This window comes from Lytechinus pictus, chromosome 16 (genome assembly GCF_037042905.1).
Source record: "Lytechinus pictus isolate F3 Inbred chromosome 16, Lp3.0, whole genome shotgun sequence".
NCBI lineage: Eukaryota > Metazoa > Echinodermata > Echinoidea > Temnopleuroida > Toxopneustidae > Lytechinus > Lytechinus pictus.
In genome coordinates, this window is record NC_087260.1 from 9,844,807 (window position 1) to 9,869,206 (window position 24,400).

At 38.6% G+C, this 24,400-nt stretch overlaps 1 protein-coding gene across 2 annotated transcripts in view; it reads left to right on the forward strand.

Annotated features, from left to right (window-relative positions):
* The window catches only part of LOC135157012 (sushi, von Willebrand factor type A, EGF and pentraxin domain-containing protein 1-like), a 37,618-nt gene extending 17,932 nt beyond the window's left edge, over positions 1–19,686 (forward strand). Inside the window, exons 8-15 of one of the 2 annotated variants that reach the window (XM_064111340.1) lie at positions 297–473; positions 6,786–6,815; positions 8,738–8,755; positions 10,037–10,216; positions 11,469–11,654; positions 13,599–13,772; positions 14,199–14,375; positions 18,851–19,686. In XM_064111340.1, the coding sequence (XP_063967410.1) occupies positions 297–473; positions 6,786–6,815; positions 8,738–8,755; positions 10,037–10,216; positions 11,469–11,654; positions 13,599–13,772; positions 14,199–14,375; positions 18,851–19,095 (1,187 nt within the window). In that variant the 3' untranslated portion in view covers positions 19,096–19,686. The remainder of the gene's footprint in view (positions 1–296; positions 474–6,785; positions 6,816–8,737; positions 8,756–10,036; positions 10,217–11,468; positions 11,655–13,598; positions 13,773–14,198; positions 14,376–18,850) is intronic. The other variant, XM_064111341.1, reaches the window with a different exon arrangement.
* Positions 19,687–24,400: the final 4,714 nt, after the last annotated feature.

Sequence of the window (24,400 nt, forward strand, 5' to 3'; positions counted from 1 at the left end):
TTCTCCGATTTAACAATACTCTTTACGAAAAAGATATTCATATAGTAAAAGCGCGGTTCAAATGTTATTCAACGCTTTTTTTTTTTTTTACTATACCCGAACTTTACATGAATGGATTCACAATTAAACCACCGTGCTTAATTGATTGAAGATGAAATTTGGAAAGATTAAACTTTAATTAAGATTTTAAACACCATTTTTAAAGTGTTAAACAACTGCTGAAAAGTTCGTACAGTAAACAAAGTTGCATACAAATTTTAAACAGCGTTTTTATGATTTGACTGTAATTGATGCAGAGAACTGTCCACCACTGAGTGCAACATTTGACAACGGTAATCGTTCTGGAGACACTACACCTTTCTACCACGAGGAACAGGTGTCATACCGTTGTAACACTGGCTACAGCTTGGTTGGTTCCCCCGTCATTACATGTAACGATGGCAAATGGACTGATGATGAACCTGTCTGCAAAGGTAAGCCGTCTGGTTGTAGCTTGCGAAAATACACTCCTCGTAGTTGCATATTAAGGAAAACTCCTTAACAACGTTAGTTGCAGTGAAGTGGTTAATACAGTCGACTAGGAGTTAATTCATTCTTTACTTTTTTTCGAGGAAAAAAATAGGTAATTTTTTTATAAATAAAATGCAAACGAAAAAGAGGCTTCCAAAATCCTTATCCCAGCACTAAGTACATACATCCCTAATCGCTTTATTGTCATGTGTCTATTTCTTAATATTAACTTCTGCTAATTTATTTTTTGTTGCTTCTCTTCCGTTGAAATTTGCACTGGTTTGCTTGTATAATCCAACTCAATATTTATCGTATTTATTCACGAATCTAGACGGTACATGATCAGCCCCAGTCCCGCTTAAAAAATGAAAATATCATGAACAGAATAATTATAACTCAATAAAACAAGTCTTGATGACGCATAACCTAACGACATAAATATTCATGAAGAATGCAAATTTTTGATATGGTTCAAAATGATTTAATTGATGATGGTAAAGACATCAAATGAAATTGAGTAACATGAACCGCTGAATATCTCGTGAATTGCTTAAATAGGCTCCTTTAATTTGACACAAAGATGGAATAAAATCCTTTTTCATGGAAACGTTCATATGGAAAAGTTTGGGGTGGAAATTCGCATTTGCTCAAAATGACCGGGTTCCGCGGGTCACCGACGTACGCCGCCCGCTTCATGAATTATTCATGAGCTCTCCGGTCCAATGCGCACGCCAGTTTACGAAACTACGATACGGACGCGTCCATTATGGAAAATGGGTAAATTATCGTAAAATCTACATGCATACAGAACACTGTAGGCTTGATGTTTATGGCATTTTCTTTCGTTTTTTTTTTTATAGTGGGCAGATCTACATGTAAATACAAAAGTTGTTTATGTTGTTTCTGCATATTGTTATGTGAACGTCCTGTCAAGCTGGAATCCCCCCGTAGACACAAATGGTGCTATCCAACCTCTCTTTGTACAGTTATGAGAATGGGCGATCCTGAGCCGACATTGTAGAAAAAAGCACAATTCTCCTCGTTCTGTTCTTAACAATACATATAAATGAAAGTTTCAGACTCTTTGCAGTCTTATGTCACTAGATCAAAATCCAATTTAGCTAAATACCCGAAGTAAACCTCAAATGTTGTCTGATTTTCCGAGAATGTCAGGCCGCGCTACATGTAAAATCCACCATGATGAAACTCAGACGTCTTGATACGTCATGACCCGGTATGCTAATGAGGGCAGAGATCGCACTGACGGCTGATTGGGTGAACAAATGAAGGGGTCTTAGTTTTTCTTTATTTCCGTAGACAATTTTTAACCAATCAGCATCATTCTTACATGTATTGTAGAGAAATATATTCTGCACAGATTGGCGGGAAACCGGCTTTCGTACGATGTTTGGTTCATGAGATACAGTCTTTGACAGACCGTCCCACCTCGACACAGCGTGTGCAAACAGGGAAATTTACGTGTAATAATACGCAAATCTGGTGTGGGAGAAGCTCAAACATGTGTTTTATAAACAGCAATTCCGTGGAGCCTGAATCTCTAATTTCTTTAAAATTTGGTATTATCATAAAAAAAGGTGTAGAAAATAGATTTCCACTCAACCGAGCTTCGTAGGAATTTTACTTTTGAGTCAATTCACATTTCGGCCCCATTACAACATAATTTCGTATCTAGAGTGCCATAGCTTCTGTACACGTACGCGCGTTCGGTCGCTGCTCGGGAGCAAATGCGACTACTTTTCCATATGGGTATTCTAATTCATTTTGTTACGTAAGTTATGCCTAAAAACGTCACGCACTAGCAAAACACATAACAATGGTTTACTTTTGACCTCCGACCCAACAAAATTTATATCTTCCATATTTCCAGACAATAAATTGCTGCAATCATACTTCATCTTAATAACAATAATAACGGTTATTTATATGCGCTATACACAAAAAGTATCACAGGGCTTACAATTGTCAGAAGTAAAATAAAAATATGAATCTTAAGTAACAAAAAAGTATAGAATTGTAAACATTAAATTGCTTCAACTATTGATGTTCTCAACTGCACCAGATGAGGCCTGGTGGACTCTTGCTTGCTGCTTTGTTCACCAACAATTTAAGGGACAAGCCCGGTCAGCACATCATTCTCAGAAGCTCTAGTATAGCACTTGAGGCCACCAGGCCCCAGATGGGTTAGCCAAGTCAACCAAACAGTGATAGCAAAAGTCATCAAAATTAATACATATTAAATAAATAAAAATAGAAAAATAGATATTTGGAAAAGATATGACTTGAGTTTTCTTTTTAAAGATGATATGGTCGGTGTTGTACGGATGGTAGAGGGGAGTGTATTCCAAAGTCTAGATCCAGCTATACTAAAACGTTTTTCTGCTATGGAGAGGTTTGTTCTCGGAATAACAAGTTTCGTGGTATCATTCAGGGAACGTAGATTACGAGCAGGTGTGTAATGAGCAATTGTGTTTAAAAGATATGAAGGACCAGTACCATTAACCAATTTATAAATGTACAGACAAAGTTTGAACTTGACACGTTGAGAAAAAGGGAGCCAATGGAATTCCCTAATCAAAGGAGACGTATGTACATTGGGACCGACTTAAAACACTTAACGTGCGGCACGATTCTGAACACTTTGAAGTTTTTCTGATCTTTACCACAAAGAACTGAAAAGATACTGTTACAATAGTCAAGTCGAGAAAGTACAAGTGCCCTAACCGCATGATGGCAAGTTTTTTCATTGATAAATCTTCTAATGCGCCACAGATTCTTAAGATGGAAATTACAGGTACATACAGTATTACTGACATGAGATGAGAGTGTAAAGCACGAGTCAATACATATGCCAAGATTCTTAACTTTAGAAGATGTGCAATTTCATTATCATATACATTGAGTTTTACGTTGGATAGATTTTCATTTAATTGGTTTTTCCGACATAGTACAGTCAATTCAGTTTTAGAAACATTTAGTTTGAGAAAGTTTGAAGTAATCCACATGTTTATCTCAGCAATACATAAAGAAATTCTTTCCAAAACTTCTTGCATACTTGATGGTGAACGAGGATTAAACGCATCATATAATTGAATATCATCGGCATAAATAAGATAGAAAAGATTGTGCTTACGAATGATAGTTGAGACCAGACTGATATAGACATTGAAGAGTATAGGGCCCATAACAGACCCTTGGGGGACACCGTATTCGCAAGTCCAAGGAGCTGAAACTTGCTCTGATATTTTAACACGGGATGTCCAGCCAGTGAGATATGAGTGCATCCATTGTAGAGCTACATTTGACACCTTGAAATTTGATTCAAGTCGTTTTACCAAGATCTTGTGGTCAACCGTGTCAAAGGCTGCACTCAAATTCAGCAGCACAAGAAAAAGCGCCTTTCGTTGGTCGAAATGAGATAATGTCATTTTGAAACTTAAGAAGAGCAGTTTCAGTATTAAAATTCACTCGATAGGCTGATTGCATATGATTGTATAAGTTGTGAGGTATTCAACCAATTGAGACGCTGCAGTTTTCTCAATAACTTTAGCTACAAAACCTAGATTACTGACAGGTCTAAAATTTTTCAGATCTTGATAATCTAGTGTAGTTTTCTTAATCACAGGTGTGATTAAGGCCTGGTGACATGCTACTGCAAAAACCCCTGATTGTAAAGAGGCATTGACCACCTTGGTGAGAGCCGAGATGTGATATAAAACATATTTCTTTAAATGCCACGTTGGTTCAACGTCCAACGAGCAAGAAGCATTAGACATTTTAGTGATGATAATCTTTAAATTTTCTTCAGAGATAACATCAAAGGCAGAGAAGGAGCATGTATTGTCACTCTGAGGGCAAACATCAAGTTCCTGATTATTGGTACTGTCTAGGCACTCACGAATCCTAACAATCTTTTCAACAAAGAGTTCTCTGAATCTTGTTACCAAGGACACAGGAGAACAATTCTTACTTGGAAGAAGTTTCGTGTCCCTATTAAGAAGACTATTGAGAGTGGAGAAGACAGTTTTAGCTTCAGCATCAGTGAGTCTATCATCTAAAAATGACTTTTTGGCATGTATTAATGACTGCTGGATCATCAACATGGAGCCATGTTTCAGTGATCATCATTATATCCAAGTCATATTCTAATACATAATCGTGGAGGAGAAAAGTTTTGTTTCTTATTGAATGAGCATTCCACAAACAAAGTTTAATATTTGATGAGTTACATGGGTCAACTAGCTTGATTGGTACAAGATTTTTCTTAACAACACCACGATGAATAGACGGTCTATTAGGTGGAGTCAAGGAGACAAGCACTGGGATCTGACGTTGCTTTCTTTGACCGCCACGTTTACCCCGATGCCTATGTTTCCTAGGTTTTCTTTGTACATATGGTTTACGAGATATACCAAGTAGGTTAATTTTATCAAGTACTTCACGCTTAAGCATACAATGTAAGTGTTTGTGAGAGAGATAGTTGAATCATAAACAAGGAGTCCCTGTCATAGAATAAACGATGTATACATGTATTGTTCTCATCAACCTGTGAATTGTGATGAGAATTATTCTTAGTAGTTGGTGGTCTAAATGGGTCAGGATTTGACTTTACATCACCTGACGTGAGGGGACTCAAATTGAAAAGTAGCAGTTGTATTGGCGTAATAAGTAAAGCAGGACTCAAGAAATTTGGTTGGTTTGGTGTGTAATATGCCATTAGCATACTGCTGCAAGTTTATACAAGGGTAGTATAGCATATGAAGGTGAACCTGGGCTACACATACCTTCACAACAGTACACAAAAGAAGACAGAGGATTAGCTTGGGTTATCCCATTGTCCAAAGAAGGATCAATTTGCAACTGAAAAGTCTCAGGCACAATAGAGCTGAGGACTAGTGAACATAAACAATAGAAAACAAATTCAATGGCAGGAGAAAGTAGTATGGAGGACATGGATAAGATACAGTTTACCTCGAAATCTTTCCACTGTTAGTGTATCCTTTCCAAGAAATAACATTTACTGAAATCAGCCTACCAGCTTCCACAACACACAAACAATCCACTCGTAAACAACTGAAGACAGATAACTCCAAATAGACACAACAAAATTCACAAAACCAAGAGAGCTCAGAGGGGCGACCTGTCACGCGCCACTAATCTGTCTATCACAGATATCGATCTATATCAATCACGGATGTTTAGTCATAATAAACGCAAATAATTACAGCTTACTGTAGGGATAGGCGGCCTCAGAGAACCAATCGCACCATCTGTGGAAGTTATTGGTTAATAATTAACCAACAAAAAGAAGCATTATATCTACCTTTTGTAACTTCAAATTGTATTGAGTAGTTTTATGAATTCTTTTGTCGAAGTTTCCTTCGTTTGTTTTAACTGATAAGGTGTGCAAACTACCCCATGAACGACACCACGTAAGCATGACCAAAGTATATGTCCTTATCTTTAGTAATGTATTTGCCATGTTTTCTATTCTCGTTGCATGTCAATATTCTTTCTTCAAATCATATCGCCTAGTAAAGAAAGTGTAGCTCGTAATCGATCAAGGGTCGGCCATTTTTATCAAATCTGCATTTAGTAGATCCTACAACATTTCCTATTCCTGGATTTAAGACTGTATAGAAGCATGGCCTAGTTATGGAATAAAAGCAAAGTATAATGATAATAATGTCGAAGCTTAACGTTCTCATCGGATTTGTGCTTCTCTGGGTTGGATTGATTTCTAGTAAGTATATACATTTGATTTTTTTTTATATCTGCATTTATTAATGATTCTTTTTACTGAACAGACTTTAGTAATCCAAAACGCATCCCCTGTGGAAATAATTGATATCAATAAACAGGTTTTGCTATACATATCTGAAGAGATGGAACGATGTACGGGAATGTTACGATTAATGACATGTTTTCAATTCAAATAAAACATCTATTTTCTTACATTTCACAAATTTCAAAATTTTTCGTAAACATAAATTCATACAAAAATCAGTTTGTTATAAAAATATAAGTATGTACATGTTAGGTGTATATCCTAAAAGCAAAGGCTTGTGGCGGGATACGACACAATGTAATGTAAAGAAAAGAAAATAAATACACGTAGGCCTACTGAAAACAAAGATAAATGGATGAAGTAATTAATGTTACTCGAATTGGTCGTTTGGCATTTGGAATTAAGAAAGACTTTGTATAGCACTGTTTCATGATGTGGAAATATAACTATTTCTTGTCTCTTCATTTAGTTTCAGGTGTAAAGGGCGATTGTGCTACCGGTGAGTATAATAATGATTTTTTCGTCATTTCGTCTAAGTTTTACACCAGCCTTTAATTTTTTTTTCATAGATTGTCACTAAAGACAATTATACATTCTATCTGGTAAATAAATAAGAGTAATATAATTTCACCTTGTGGATCACTCTCATATTGTTTTTAACCAACCGACAAGTTGGTTAAAATTTTAACCTATCAACACTTAGCTAAAACAAAGTTACATGCAAATTGAATTTGACCAAGTGTTAGGTTGAATGAAAACATTCCGAGAGTGTATAATCATTGATCTAACTTTGGTTGTGTCCCTCATTGCGCAATATTATTTTTCTAATAATAGCAAGGGTGATATGTAGAGTGTTTTTGTGTCATAATCTGATGAAAAAATCAAATGGTTATACAGTATTGTTTTATTCTGGTGACTGTCCTTGAGTATATTACAGTTGATAATAATAATTATCCTTGATCATAATTATTGCGCTTAACACTTACTTTGTCTGAAGTGTCTGGGCTTAAAGGGGAATCCAACCCAAATAAAATCTTGTTTTTATAAGGAAAAAGAAAATCAGACAAGTTGATAGGTGAAAGTTTGAACAATATTGGACAAACAAAAAGAAAGTTAGGATTTTTTAAAAGTTGTAAATATTGGTAATCACTACACCCATGGAGACCTCAAATTGGCCGCATATGGGATGTCATAGTGATGTAAGGCAAGGACTACTCTTCCATGTACTCCAATACATATTATGGCTAAAATGTAATTTTTCCTAAAAGTTTTATTTCAAATTATATTTTTCTTTCATGAGGACATAAAACAATATACTACCTGGGTTATATTTAGATTACTGCCCCAGGGGAATGGGTACTTAAGAGAAAACCACAAATCCCTGATAATAAAGTACACGGCCTATGGGAAAGTTGTCCTTGTCCCTTGTCATAATTTACTTACCCAGTTGCCAATTTGAAGTATTAGTGATCTCAATTTTAAAACAGCTATAACTTATTACTTGTCCGATTTCTTTCAAACTTTCACCATTCTGTTTAATTTATTTTTCTCCTTCCCAACACAACATTTTATGGCCAAGGCTGGATTCTCCTTTAAAAGTAATGCGACATAATGACCCTGGCTAATGGTTAATAGTTTCGGTGATGATTAGGCATCTGTTTGATTGGTTATATGTAACATCCTTGTAATCTGGTCAAAATCTGACACCTTTTACATTGTCAAATATTCAAGAACAAAGAACAAGGTAATGTATTTATTCTTTTTAAGGGAATTTGGAAAATCAGAACGCGAGATAAAAGTATTTAAGCAATACCCTGTATTTTACTACTAAGCTAGTCACCATAAACCATCTTTTGAAAATTGAGGCTTCGTATCTTTCTCAAAAATAAAATCAGTTTTCGAATATTCATTTGTGAATATTATTTCATCTCATTTTCTAATTCCAATGCATTAATGAACACAATTATTTTTTTCGCGCTTAAAATCTGATTTCATTTCAACTGAAATATGCAAGGTATTCGGGGAACAGGGTCTCGAATTTCACGTTATTTTGTAGAGGATCGATGGCCATAGCTGTATTATTTTTATACATATATATTTGATTTACTGAAGGCACTAATCTACTCCCTTTGTGTAGAAATTGGACACTATTTCACCTTTAAAATGAAGATAGAATAAACATTATTCTAACATATTGGAGTGTTAAAAGTATATGTTGTGTTCAAAACGACCTAAAAGGGTAAAACGTCCATCATACAACGGCAACACGCACTCTGCATGCTCTGTTTCGTGTTTAATATTGTTTGCCTGATTTAGCTTGATTCTTGATCCCTTTAGTTTAATTAATTTCTTTTTCATAAACATTTATTTGAATTCTCATTTTTTTTGTGTCATTTTTTTCATACCATAACGTGTCTGGAGAAGACTGCACTGCATCAGGTAAGATGTTTACAATCCTACTTTCATAAGTTCTTTTAAAGTACAACAAACGTTGTAAGTGAAACAAACAAAAATGGTTTCGTTCATTATATCCCTCCACCACAAGGGCAATCCTGAGGGGCTTAATTGCCCGCTCTGCAAATGTTGGCCACTGGAATAGGTTCTGGGCTATGAGGACTGCTTCGTTCATGTGATGTCTCGGTCTATGTTAACTGTTCTCCATGTTAAATATGATCTCCCCTTCCCAGCTCCCCTTTCTCCCTTTTCCCCTTCATTTGGTTCCTAAGTGACGGGCGTCATGAAAATTCTGGCCTTCCCTGGGGCGTGACCAAGTCTCATGTCAGCCTTCGTAACAATCCCCTGGTTTTATAATCGTGGCTGAGCAACTTTTGGTTTGCCTTACTCGTCTTTATTTCTGTAATGTGGTTCCACTCTGAGATATTCAATACCCATCATAGGGATCTGTGATAGCATGGAGGTCCATGGTGATAGAAGGCATCTCTCTTTTGCCTGCCTCTGGCGATGATTTCCAAAGTTTCGAAAGCTTATAATACAGGCGGAGGCTGAATCCTTTGCATTTGCCTTTGCGAGTCTGTTATATGTTTGGTAAGAAAAGGAAATCTACGAACAGTGGCTGCTATTAAATGTTCCCTTTCACTTCATTGTGTCGTTTTGTACCAGGGTGGGACGCAGGATTTTCCAAGGGGGGCACATTTTCTAAAGGGAAATTAGACAATCAAAAAAAGGATACTCACTTGTGTATAAATGACATATTCCCATTAAAAATATATGTTGGATCTCAAAGGGGGGGGGGGGGCACACCTGTGTATTAACGACATATTTACATTAAAAAACTATGACTCTCAATAAAGGGGGCACGGGCCGGAAATGCCCCCCCCTTGGATCTGCCAATTTTATGTACCTATTTACTTATGTATCAAGCAATCAATCCGGATAGGCATAAATATATTGTCATTGTCTTATGAGGACTTTTAAATGAGGACCCCAACCCTATGTGTTTTATTTTTGTGTGGAGAGAAAAATAAGATACAATATTTTACTAGCCAGTTTTAACTTCCATGTATACTTTGAGTGTGTTCTTATGGATCATTAATTTAATTTGAGGAAATGCGTGAAAGGAAAATTATTCTTCTTATTTGTTAAACACCAACATAGAGTAATTATCTGAAAAAATTATCTATTAAAAGAAATTAAAGCTCCGTTAATATTTTCTGACACATTATTCAACTTCCTAGTTATGGTTCTCTTTGTTAAATATAGAATGCTGTTACGATGCCATACCAGTTCCATTAGGAGACGTAGGTGGCATAGAGCCTGTACAAGTCTGCTATACCAGTGGAAGTACAGTGAACTACACCTGTACCGGGAATCTAAGAGGCCCCCCTAACCAGATTTGCAACAATGGAGCATGGTCTTATCCATTCGCTCCAACGTGTGAAGGTAGGAAACATTGAAGATTGGCAAGCATGTTAAAAGCTTTGTTAAAGGCTAAATATTATAGTTTTTTATCATCTATAGAGTGTAGACCTTAGATCGATTGAATTTAATGGATTTGTTTAGTGAATTATTATTTGCCTCTATAATCTTGCAAAAGCATATCGGCTGTTATATCACTTTTTATTGATTGACCCCCCCTCATTATTTATAACGATATCTCAGTAAAATAATTTTCATCCATTTTTTTAATCAGTGCCGTTTGAATACTTATACACATTACAGGTAGAAGTTGTATGCCAATAATTTTTATTTTACTTTTAAACATCTAACCCGTTTCCTGCTTGAGGGGTGATACAGAAACGACAGATATGGATTTCTTAAACATATTGTTTATCGTGGTACTGAATTAAGTAAATTACACATTAATTATTAATTGTAAATTCCTCCCCAAAAATATGGTAATATAGTAGTTTACAATTCTTCTAGGAGCCCAGTCTACACAGGCTCCGCTCTACCTGCTATACCGTGATTTTAAATTTCTTGGGGATCAATCATTCCATTAATTACCATCATATTTCTGGATCATTCCTCATCCTTATACATTTTCCCAATATATTCATGATGCTTTCCTTCTATTTTCTTTGATTTTGTTCCTATGTCAGTTCTGCACGCATAATTATGATATGTATCGGCGCAAAATGCCAATACCCGTGTTACAATTCTTTTTCATCTGCTTTACATTCGCTCGAAGCAAAGCGTTAACACCATTTTGTAGTAAATAAGATATATTCAGTTTGTTTCATATTAAAAGATGTACAAACAATCATACAAAATGTCGGACATCATTATAAATATTGCATTTTTTTCATTTTTTCGAATGTTAACTATAGTCTATTTTTTATGCTACAGAGATAGATATTACTCTAACTTTTTTTTGCATTTCAATAATTTCTTTGTTAATTTTTATTCAAATTATATGATATATATCATCTTATTGATTTATGGATTGGGTGGAGGGATAGATATCAGATTAAAAATATGTTTCATTTTTGCAATTGCCATACCATAATAAAACATTATTGGGCAAACCGTTCATGTTGTTTAATACTGTAAATATCTTGTACATGATATTATATATATCTTTCGTATTTTACAAAGGAGTAATAATTCATTAAAGAGAACCATGCTTACCATAAGCATGTCACATCAATAATCAATGATCAATGCTTATCTTTTACATTTTTTCATGATTTAGGTGTGCCTTCATGCCTGCAGCCTACGGTACCATCAGACGGCAGTATAAATCCGGATCACACTCAATATGGTTTATATACACGGATCTATTACGCCTGCAATGAAGGTTTTTCACTGGTAGGTCCCGACGAAGCCGTCTGCGAATCGGGTGGGACATGGAACCCCTCTACGACACCTTCCTGCGAAGGTAAGATTTTGTTAAGAAGAACCTGAATATCATTGGATTGAGAGATCTGCTACACCTGGTATTTCTTCATGTTCTCTATTTCCTTTTCCCTACTTTTATTATTTGTCTTTCTTCTTCATCATCTTCTTCTCCTCCTCCTCCTCCTTCTTCTTCTTCTTCTTCTTTTTTCTTCTCCTTCTTCTTCTTCCTCCTCTTCTTCTTCTTCATCATCCCCGTCTTCTTCACCCCCGTCTTCTTTTCTCTCGCCCTCCTCTATGTTACTTGTAGAGTACAATACAAATTTGCAATTTGTTGTATTTTATTCACAAACCGCGTGCAACAATCTGTGTATTAAAGTTGAATTAAGAAGGGGGTGAGTTTCCATAAATATAGGTTCTACATACAATATATAGTATATATAAGTTGTTCAAACACATAGCATGTCACAATAATCCTCTGCCTTCTCGATATTTTGCTTTGAAAGTCTATGAAATTAGCCACCTGTCAGAGCCCGAGAGACGAGTGTACAGAAAAGTCACTCGGAGTGTGACGTCACCGGGGGGAATTTAGTATAAGAGGTGCCTGAATGTCATACAGAAATGCTATGCAGAGAGAGAAAGATATTTTACAATTTTTTTTCAAAGCAACTCAAATCAAACAAATAGGACTGATATGTACAAATCTTTACTTTCCCTGTATAAAAAACAGTATGAATAACCACCATGAACTCTTCAATCATGATGTAAGATAGCAAACAGTGAGTTATTGAATGATATTTTCACTATTTCTCATTTATTTTATCACGATGTTCAATCAAGTGAGTAGCTGGAAAGTAATTCCGGCGGCTAGCTCAGCGCGCGCTGAACGCATAATACTAGTACCAAGGAGCTTCCAACACACCCAGGCATTGAGTGTACTGTTATGGTCTGGTATGTCGACTTAGTTCATGGCCGTGCAGCGATCCCCTGGCGTTTTTTCTTCTTTTCTTTTGTCTTTGACTCCACTTTTATATCCTCTGGATCATTTCCACTCATAGCTCATTCCACAGAACAATCTTGAACCAAACGTATAGTAGGCTTTCTCGGCCTTCTGAGTTGTTTTCTATATTTGATTACGCTAGGGGTCACCGTCACACATACAAACGCAATTCGGAAGTGAATTGAAGACAGAAAGATATATAGTAATTAGTATACATCTCTATGGTTGAAGACAACAAGAACGGTACGGTAGCTCGACAGCTAGCTGCGCCGGAGCGGGCGGCCGGTCGGCACAAAGCAATTCCGCAACCAACTGTGTTTTTTTTGCAAGAGCCGCGTCACACGCGGATAAATATGTCATAATAACACGTCTGCTACGTTATCGACTGGTGAGAAGATCTCGATCAAATTTCATATTATTCACCTTGAAATTATTCCTTTAGGGTCTATGGTATCATTCTGAGGGAATTCACATATTTGGAATAATAGTACGGCCACAAATATTTTAATCATTTCCTCTTTGCAAGTTCTATGGCTCGCAGATACAACTTCAACTGCAGTTATTCCATATGAAGGAGTACGTGCATAGTACACAAAACGGCACTGCCTTGTTTACTACACCGGGACCGAATACCCCCCGGTGACGTCACACTCAAAGAACACCCGTCTCGGTAGGCATTGCAGGAGCGAACTCAGGGAAAATGGGTAGGGATAAATCGTTCAAATTCACTATTTTGAAAAAAGAAAATGGGGGGTCGAATCACCTATTAGTGTTTGGGGGGTTGTAAGGTTGCTATTAATGTAAATATCTCAATATTTGGAATCGTCTTCTTAATTCAACTTTAATACATGTATTTACCTTGACACGCACAATCCTTGACAAACCTGATCCCATATGCATGCACTCGGATGCACTCATTCGCTATATGATTTTGGAAGTGTTTTATAATGTTGTTCAATCGTTTTCTATTCATTGTTTCTTTAACAGCAAGTTGTGACAAACCAACTTTAGCAAACGGATACGTTGATCCTGATAAAACATCTTATATGAATGGAGAGGTACTCAACTATGAGTGCAACACAAATTATACACTGGTCGGAGTTTCTACAACAACTTGCCGCAATGGGGTCTACGATCCTTCAACGTTACCAACCTGCTTCAGTAAGACTATGTTCTTCTTTATAAGTAGAGAAAATAATACACTATTCATGCTATTGAAAACGCTTATTTGCACCAGCAAAGTTGGAATATACTGTGTCTTAAAGTTGGTGTTTAGTTATGGAGAGCCGGTGGTGACATTAATCTCTAATAGTACATGTTCAATGTATCAGCTATTTTGACTCTTGCATCATTATTAACTGTCTAGGAACGATTGCAAAGATATTTATCTTCATCATTAAGAAATTGGTAAAGAGCACAGTATTGGAAACATGCCAAGTAAACAAAATTTTGACATTGTTTGCTATCCCGCATAATTTTAGCACAACGTTCGACCTTGGTTTAAGATAAACCCGACTTCGGAATACGGCCATAGAGTGTGAAATGAAGATGTACTGTATAATTATATCATTTTACATTATTCTCCAGGTATGTGTAGTCCACGTGTGGTTGAAAACTCGGACTACAATGTGCAACAACCACCGGTCGACCACGCCTCCACGATTACGATAGAATGTGACCATGGATACTCAACCGGAACCGGTACCGAACAAGACTTGACATGTAATGACGGCAATTTTAACGACGATCCACCAGTATGTTATGGTAATTATCCTTTCCATCTTTTCGCTGCTCGTGTCATTCTAAAAAAAAATCTATCGAGCTAGAAAAAGTAGATCGCGAAAAGATATGAAAAATGGTTCTAAAGTTAAAGGCCAACATGGTAAATTTACAACCCAGCGGCATGTAATCCTTGATTTTGATTGGCCATGTTGGCTCTTGCGCAGCTTTATCATCTTATATCATGTTTAATAGGAAGTTGAAGAAATAATTTTAGAATTTTTATGGACTTCGACCCAATACCCCAGCGATAAAAAATTCTTTAATCAAGAGCGATCTTAGGTACACATACTTTTAACATCAGATATCTTCAAGGACCTGATGGTGGACACACTGTTTACGTTACACTAAGGGCGAGGGTGTTCAGTTCAACTTTAATCAAATTGGATTCGAAGCTCGGCCCCTAGTTACGAAAACCAAATCATCATTGGCATCTGTCTGTCTCGAGAGACAATAGAGTTTGCGCTGGTAGTTTCCTTTAGTTCCTAATTCATACAGTGCAGCTCCTGCGATGACTAGATAGTCCAATCCTTGAGAGGCAGGTCTTGTTGCAGTTGCTGCATCCAAATGTCACTTGTGGCTGAGCTGTTGGAGCCATGGCTAACTGTCGTCTTAGTTGTCTTTTCTCCTCCCATTGTTCTTCTCTTCTCTGTTCGCTCCTTTGGATGCCCATCTTCACAGCATGTATCCATTTAGGGCGATCTGCAGCTAGGGCTTCCCAGTTTGTAGTGTTGATTTCACTGGTCTTCATATCCCTCTTGCACACATCCTTGAAGCCCAGGACAGGTCTTCCAACAGCCCTGGTCCCGGTCGCTAGCTCTCCGTACAATATATCTTTCGGAGTTCGGCCGTCGTCCATTCTAGTGACATGCCCAAGCCATCTCAGTAGTCGTTGTGTTAGATAAGCATAAATGGTTGTCATTCCTCCCTTCTTGAGGACATCCTTGTTTGGGATGTGGTCCTGCCATTCGATGTTCTAGATTCGTCTCAGACAGCGGAGATGGAAGACGTTCAGACGACGCTCCTGGTGTGCATACAAGGTCCATGACTCACTGCCATACAGGAGAGTGCTGAGCACACAGGCCTGATAGATCTTCATTTTTGTGTTGGTGGTTAGTGAAGTGTTCTCCCAGGCCCGCTTTGAGAGTCTAGACATCATAGTTGCTGCTTTGCCAATGCGTACGTTGAGCTAGGGATCAAGGGAGAGTTTGCTGGAAATCATGGAGCCGAGGTGGGTGAAGTTTTCATCCACTAGAAGGGTGTAGTTTCCAATGGAGATATCTGGAACACTGCGTACATCCTGGCCCATGATGTTTGTTTTCTTGAGGCTGATGGTGAGGCCAAAGTCTTCACAAGCTTCTGAAAAGCAGTCAATCAGTCTCTGAAGGCCTTCCTCGGATTGGGATGACAGACCAACATCATCAGCAAACAGCATGTCTCTAATAAGGATTTTCCTCACTTTCGTCTTAGCCCGAAGTCGTGCAAGATTGAGTAGTTTTCCATCGCTTCTTGTGTATAGGTACACACCGTCCTTAGATGATCTGAAGGCGTGTGAAAGCAGCACAGAAAAGAAGATCCCAAAGAGCGTAGGGGCAAGCACACATCCCTGCTTGACTCCATTCTTGATTGGGAATGGGGCAGAAGTAGAGCCGTCATACTGGCTGGTGCCCTGCATATCATCATGGAATGATACAATCAGCTGAAGCAGTGTGGGAGGGCATCCTATCTTCTGTAGCAAATTGAAGAGAACCTTTCTGCTGACTAGGTCAAAGGCCTTGGTAAGGTCGATGAACGCAATGTACAATGGCTATCTCTGCTCACGGCTTTTCTCTTGCAGTTGGCGAATGGAGAATATCATGTCAATGGTTGATCTTCCAGTTCATGGAGATGGCGTATAAGATCAGTGTCCTTTCCGGCTTTGATTAGGTCTGGGGGTATACCGTCTTTTCATGAAGTCTTGCCGGAGGTCAGGGAGTTCACAGCTTTTGTAAGCTCTTCTAAGGAGGGTACAGTATCAAGATCTTCCATGACAGGTAAGATTTCGATGCTCTCAATTGTAGCTTCGTTGACCATCACCTCATGGGAGTAAATCTCTTAATAATGCTCGACCCATCTCTCCATGTGAAGCTTCTTGTCTGTAATGATCTCCCCAGTAGTTGATTTGAGTTGTGATGTCTTTTTGATGGTTGGCCCAAAGATCTTCTTTATGCCTGCGTACATACCGCGGGTGTTGCCGTTATCTGCAGAAAGCTGGATACTCTGACATAGGCCTTACCAGTAATCATTGTCACAGCGTCTAGCAACCAGTTTGACATCCGTCCTCGCCTTTCTGAGGGCTGTGTGCGTCTTCACAGATGGATCACTCTTGTAGTTAGCGAGTGCTGCTCGTTTTGCCTCAATGACAGGCTCCAACTCTGTGATTCCAGCTATGAACCAGTCTGGGTTCTGCTTTTCTCTCTTGCCGAATACTTCCATTGCTGAGTGATGGATTGCATCGCGAGTGAGAACATCTTTCTTCACGACTTGATATGTTTGCAGTGTTAATACGTGGGCGAGCTTTCTGCTTTGAGCGATGTATACGCTTGGGCTGAAGGCGCACCCTGCTGGCAACCAGTGAATGGTCTGTGTCACAATCCGCACTGTGGTAACTTCGGCTAACTTGGACGCTGTTCAAGGATGAGTTTCGTGTGATGACAAGGTCTAGCTGGTGCCAGTGATGAGATCTGGGATGTCTCCAGGATACCTTGTGGCATAGTTTTGTGGATAAAACGTGTTGGTGATGCAGAGGTTGTGGTAAGAGCAGACTTCCAACAACCTTTGACCGTTTTCATTCAGTTTACCAGTGCCGAAGTGTCCGATGCATTTGGGCCAGGAGTCATGATCTGCTCCCACCCGTGCATTGAATTCTCTTAGTAGGAATAGGTGCTCGTTGGCAGGGACGTTAGCAATGACAGAGTCCAGATGCTCATAGAACTGGTCCTTTGTCTCTGTAGAGCTGCAGAGCTTTGGGGGCATAACAGCTTAGGAAGTTCACTAGACCGGAGGCAGTTGATAGACAAAGTGAAAGGATGCGTTCTGTGCCTCTATTCGGTGGTTCAATCGAGGAGAGTAAGGAGTTCCTCACTGCGAATCCAACGCCATGCTTTCGCCGTTCCTGTGGCTCTCTCCCCTGCCAATATATGGTGTAGTCCTCTTCTTTGATACTCCCCTCTGAGGGGAGTCTTGTCTCTTGTAGTGCTGCAATGTCAATGTTGAGCCTCTTTAGCTCACGGTCGATGATCGCTGTCTTGCGGGTGTCATCGACCTCTTGAAGATTGTCTGAGATGCCAGGACACATAGTCCTGACGTTCCAGCTTGCCAAACGCAAGGCTGGGGTTTTCTTTATGTTTCGTTTATTGCATGGTGCAGTAGTTTCAGTCCGCTTGTCGAGTCAATTCTCTAAGCTTCAAGCACCCGATGGAGTAGGCGGCCTGTGGCGGGTCAGCACCTAACTAACCGGGGGCTGCCCAGCTTGAGGTGGGCGGTAGCTGACCAGTGGAACAAGAAGATCCCTCCCACCGACGGAAGCAACCCGTAGCGCCTGAATACTACGCCAATCGGAATAGGCTTATAACTCGTGACTGCTACTTCCCGTGTTGTTTCTGCCACATTTGACGGGGCACTGAAGTGTAGTCTCCAGAGCGCAAGCCTGGGCTCTTTCTATGGATATCCTGGGTAGCCCAATCGTCAGAATCCCCGTCTCGGCCTCACTGATGTAGTCCAAAGGAGAGCAGAACTATACATTTGGCACCAGTTCGGCTGCAGGAGCTGCCGGAAGAGTGTCGAGACGAACACCAGACCGCCTGCGGGGCTCCACTCCGGTTTTCAATGAGGTTTACTCCCTAGCTATTTTCTCATAGCTGGATGTCCGTCACCCTGGACAGGGGCCCATACCGGGTACTGTCAGCCGGAGCCAGCTGAGCCCGGGACTCGTGTCAGACAGGGTCGTCACGCCCTGAAGCAGTGAACTAGGTCACTACCCACTACCAAATAAAAAAGACCCAAATAACTCTCTTGTTAAAAAAACTTTCCTAATTACCTCATCGATGGCGGTGTAGATAACCATACTTCCCTTGTAGATTTTTTATTTCGATCTATTATTCGGTGTCCTCTCAATGTCGCTACTTTTCTCCGATTTAACAATACTCTTTACGAAACGATATTCATATAGTAAAAGCGCAGTTTAAATGTTATTCAACTTTTTTTTTTTTTTTACTATACCCGAACTTTACATAAATGGATGAACAATTAAACCACCGTGCTTAATTGATTGAAGATGAAACTTGGAAAGATTAAACTTTAATTTAGATTTTAAACACCATTTTTAAAGTGTTAAACAACTGCTGAAAAGTTCGTACAGTAAACAACGTTGCATACAAATTTTAAACAGCGTTTTTATGATTTGACTGTAATTGATGCAGAGAACTGTCCACCACTGAGTGCAACGTTTGACAACGGTGTTCGTTCTGGAGACACTACACCTTTCTACCACGAGGAACAGGTGTCATACCTTTGTAACACTGGCTACAGCTTGGTTGGTTCCCCCGTCATTACATGTAACGATGGCGAATGGACTGATGATGAACCTGTCTGCAAAGGTAAGCCGTCTGGCTGTAGCTTGCGAAAATACACTCCTCGTAGTAGCATATTAAGGAAAACTCCTTAACAACGTAAGTTGCAGTGAAGTGTTTAATACAGTCGTCTAGGAGTTAATTCATTCTTTACTTTTTTCGAGGAAAAAAATAGATAATTTTCTTATAAGAAAATGCAAACGAAAAAGAGGCTTCCAAAATCCTTATTCCAGCACTCAGTACATACATCCACAATCGCTCTATTGTCATATGTCTATTTCTTCATATTGTATACAGTTACTATCAAACTTCTGCTAATTTATTTTTTGTTGCTTCTTTTCCGTTCGAATTTGATCTCGTTTGCTTGTATAATCCAACTTAATATTTATCGTATTTATTCACGAATCTAGACGATACATGATCAGCCCCAGTCCCGCTTAAGAAATGAAAATACCAAGAACAGAATAATTATAACTCAATAAAACAAGTCTTGATGACACATAACATAACGACATTAATATTCATGAAGAATGCAGATTTTTGATATGGTTCAAAATGATTTAATTGATGATGGTAAAGAAATGAAATGAAAATGAGTAACATGAACCGCTGAATATCTAGTGAATTGCTTAAATAGGCTCCTTTAATTTGACACAAAGATGGAATAAAATCCTTTTTCATGAAAACTTTGGGGATTCTAATTCATTTTGTTACGTCAGTTATGCCTAAAAACGTCACGCACTAGCAGAACACATAAGAATGGTTTACTTTTGACCCCCTCCGTCCGAACAAAATTTATATCTTCCATTTTTCCAGACAATAAATTGCTGCAATCATACTTCATCTCAATAATAATACTAATAACGGTTATTTCTATGCGCTATACACAAAAAGTATCACAGTGCGTATGAATCTTAAGTAAGAAAAAAGTATAGAATTGTATACATTAAATTGCATCAACTATTGGTGTTCTCAACTGCGCCATATGAGGCCTGGTGGCCTCTTGTTTGCTGCTTCGTTCACCAACAATTTAAGGGACAAGCCCGGTCAGCACATCATTCACAGAAGCTCTAGTATAGCACTTGAGGCCACCAGGCCCCAGATGGGTTTTGCCCAGTCAAACCAAACAGTGATAGCAACGTTGCCTCAACGTCGGCAGGCAAACGTTGCATCATCGATAGAAGTGCACGCGCATACATCGTCAGGCCAACAACATTTCCAACTTTAGTTCAACGTTGTCCAGCAACAATGTTCCAACGTTGTCTGGCAACGTTGGCTAAATAGTCAAATACAACGTTGCTACAACGTTGGTAAGCAACGTTGCATCATCGATAGAAGTGCACGTCCATACATCGTCAGACCAACAACATTTCCAACGTCAGTTCAACGTTGTCCACCATCAATGCTCCATCGTTGGTATAATGTCGGCTGAGTCATCAATAACAGCGTTGCTGCAACGTTGAAGCAGCGATGGACGTGCTCGTGCATACATCTTCAGTCCAACTATGTTTACAACGTTGGTTCAACGCTGTCCAGGAACAATGCTCCAACGTTGCCTGGCAACATTGCTCCAACATTGTTACAACGTTGCTCCAACGTTATTCCAACGTATGGCAGTAATTAACAAAACATTAATTGGTTTCAAGGTGAAGTCCACCATTACAACTCTACACTCTTATTTTTATCATCATGTCTTATCCTATCCTAAAATCCTACATCCTAATCCTACATCCTATCATCCTACACCTATCCACTGAATCCTGTCATTGACTCCTATATATAGAGCAACTTTGCTATACTTGGCAAAATACAGTTAATATCATTTTCCACACTTAACCTTGAAAATTTCACTTAGAATAATATGTTTTGATTATAAATGATATGGTAATGGAGCCACTTACTTTTCTGAAATTTTTCATGGTGGAAATATTGAATAAACATAGATACTCTAATTATTATAGCAATATTACCTAAAATTTTGGTCATTTACTGATGTAATTAATATTTATGAGTGCATAATTATTATGTCCAGATGAGGCAGGTATGGCAGCGTTGGTCCAATGTTGGTCCATCGTTGGGTGAGGTTGATCCAACGTTGGTCTAATGTTGGTCCAATATTGATGGAAAGTTGATTTAACTTTAGTCCAATGTTAGTCCAACGTTGGCGTAAACGTTGATTCAATGTTTGTCTAATATCGGTTAAATGTTGTTGTAACGTTGATTCTTTGTTGGTTCAATTTTAAACAAATCCAACGATGCGACAACTCCATCAAACAGTTTTCAACACTGTGCCATCATCATCTTTAACCTGTTCATGATTCTGTCAAAAAACATTACAACTATTATTACAGCTATTCATTTTTATTTCATTCTTTCTGTTACAAGTCTCTTCACATAATTAAGAGGAATCAAGAGAATTACGTGTGATATTTATTGAGGCCTTTGTAACATTAAAACTTTTTTCACATCCTCTTTTTCTCAAACAAGACTAATACCAAAAAAAAACATATGCATATGTAATAATAATTAAGATGTATTACATTTTCTTGCGAGTTGCAATCTCTGTTTCTGTCTACAACTGTTTAATGACTCGGTATGCAATGCCAATTGCAACGTCAGTAATCATCATAAAAACTCACATGTGTAATTGCAGTCTCTCAGGAGGTCGCGTAACTTGGCCTCACTCAGAGTAACGTAGCTACTGCCTACTGTGACTAAAGAGCGCCTCTGTGTGATTAAGTTAGAAGTCAACTGATATCTCAATATGCATGGCCATGGCCTAGTCTCGCTCGTGCTATTAACTCTTAAATGATATTTCAGCGTCAAGTGTAAGCATGCCTCACGTAGCAACTACAGCCTGTACAGGTTTGATTGCAGTTGGAAAACATTCGGTCCAGGCTAGGCCAGGCAGGACCGACCAGGTCAATTCAAGGCAGCGTACAATAAATAAGGCAGGAATGCCAGGTAGCAATTAAGTAATTGGGTGATTTCAAGTACCGGTGTACGGTGTTGAGAGCGCGAAAGGGCTGCCGCAACTGAGCTCCAACACCATGCGTAATATTAGTTTTCATTGAAATGAATTAAAACTCTAATGATTTGCTCTCATCTTAAATGTAAAAGATAATTTTACGGAGATGGTTCGTCGTGTTCGCCCCTGTTCGTGAGCTACAGTTCATCAACACCAACACTGAACTTTAAATCACGATAATCCCAATCTCTGGGGGTCGGTGTTGCTGAATGGGGAAATCGCACGTAGATCATCAACACCATGCAGCTGCAGTGCAGTGTTGGGTTCAGTAGATGACAATCAACACCAGCCTTCAACACAAACTGCCGGAAATACACCACATTTTCCGAGGTCAATCTCAACACCAGGCAGCCTGATTCAAGTACGGTGTTGTTACAACACCAACACCAGATTTCAACACTGTACTTGAAATTATTGAAATCGCCCAATGACTGTTGCCTTGCCCTTGGTATCGTATACTCGTTTCCACTCACACGTATTGCGAGGTTAGTATTAGTCACTCACACAAGTACGATGTTAGTTAGTATGTTATATACTGTGCAGTGACTGGTATTAAGTACTTACACGAAAATACTAGCGTCGGACTGTACGCGCACAGTAGCTGACTCCGGGATCTTTCGGAGGGGATCAACGGTTGCAGTTACCGATTATCTGCAAGTGCAAAGAACTTTCCACTGTAGATTGTAGGTACTAAATATGCAGCTTATAAGTACTGTTCCAGATCACTAGATATTTAGAAATTTACTGAATTGTCTATATCCAGTCCAAATTCTGCCAGATTCTTCAAGTTCAAAATTGAAGGAAGCAGACTACACAGAAGAAGGAGTCCGACGTCGCGATTAATTCTGCGCATCAGAATAGTATGGTATTTTGAAATAGGCACATTTGATGCTTGTATTTCCTTTTTCAATTTCTTCTAGTTATGTGACGGTAGGCCTATATATATCTCGTACTTACTGTGAGAGGCCTAGCCAGCTGCAAAGGACGAGGGTGTTTCTGGAAATTCTGGTCTTGAACTACATTTGTTTTCTTGTTTTTCTCCTTTATTTTCTATATTAAAGGACAAGTCCACCCCAACTAAAAATTGATTTGAATAATTAGAGAATAATCAAACTAGCATAACACTGAAAATTTCATCAAAATCGGATACGAAATAAGAAAGTTATGGCATTTTAAAGTTTCGCTTATTTTTCACAAATCAGTGATATGCACTACTCAGTGACAAGCAAATGAGTCAGTCGATGATGTCTATCACTCACTGTTTCTTTTGTTTTTTATTGTTTGAATTATAAAATATTATTTTTTTTCAGATTTGACCATAGGGACCGACTTTACTGAACCATAAAGTATTAAACAATGCTAATTCCACATGTTCAGGGAGGAATTAATCACTGTTTCACTTGACAATTTCACATCCGATTTTGATGAAATTTTCAGTGTTATGCCTGTTGGATTTTTCTCTTTTTATTCAAATAATTTTTTTGTTGGGGTGGACTTGTCCTTTAATCGACACATTTGCATCCCCCGGTGCATGCAACCTCTCTATTCTACCCCATCTTTATTTTTATTTTCCCCTTAGTTTTAGTTCCTCTTTCTCTTCCAATTATTTTCCTTCTCTCTCGATTTCTTTTCCCCTTATTGCTGGGGGATACCAATGGTGACATGGATAGACAAGCAAACTTACTTGATCGACCCCCCCCCCTTGGCCCCATTGGAAATTATGCGAGTAGTCGTCTGTACATCAATTCTCCAATGAACGTTCTCAACACTGTGTATATTATGCCGGGATATTATGTTGACTGTCAAACAAATATCCAACAAACTATAGTTTCCAACATTGTGTCAATGTTAACTGTCAACAACTCTCCAATAAACTATTCCAATTACGCTGCCCACGTTGTGCCATTGTCCGTTGTTCAACAACTCTCCATCAAACTAGTTTCCAACTTTGTCAACGTTGTGCCTTTGCTGGCTGTTCAACAACTATCAAATCAAACGGGGTTTTCAACGTTGTGACATAGTCGACTGTCCAACAACTCTCCAACAAACAAGTTTCCAACGTTGTCAACGTCGTGTCATTGTTGATTGTCCATCATCTTTCCATCAAACTAGTTTCCAACGTCGATTCAACGTTAATCCATCAAATTTTTCCAACGTCCAACGACTTTCAAGTTTCCAACGTTGAGCCAACGTTGGCTTGTTACCTGGGAAATACATATTAAATAAATGAAAATAGAAAACTAGATATTTGGAGAAAGATATGACTAGAGTTGTCGTTTGAAAGATGATATGGTCGGTGCTGTACGGATGGTAGAGGGGAGTGTATTTCAAAGTCTAGATCCAGCTATACTAAAACGTTTTTCTGCTATGGA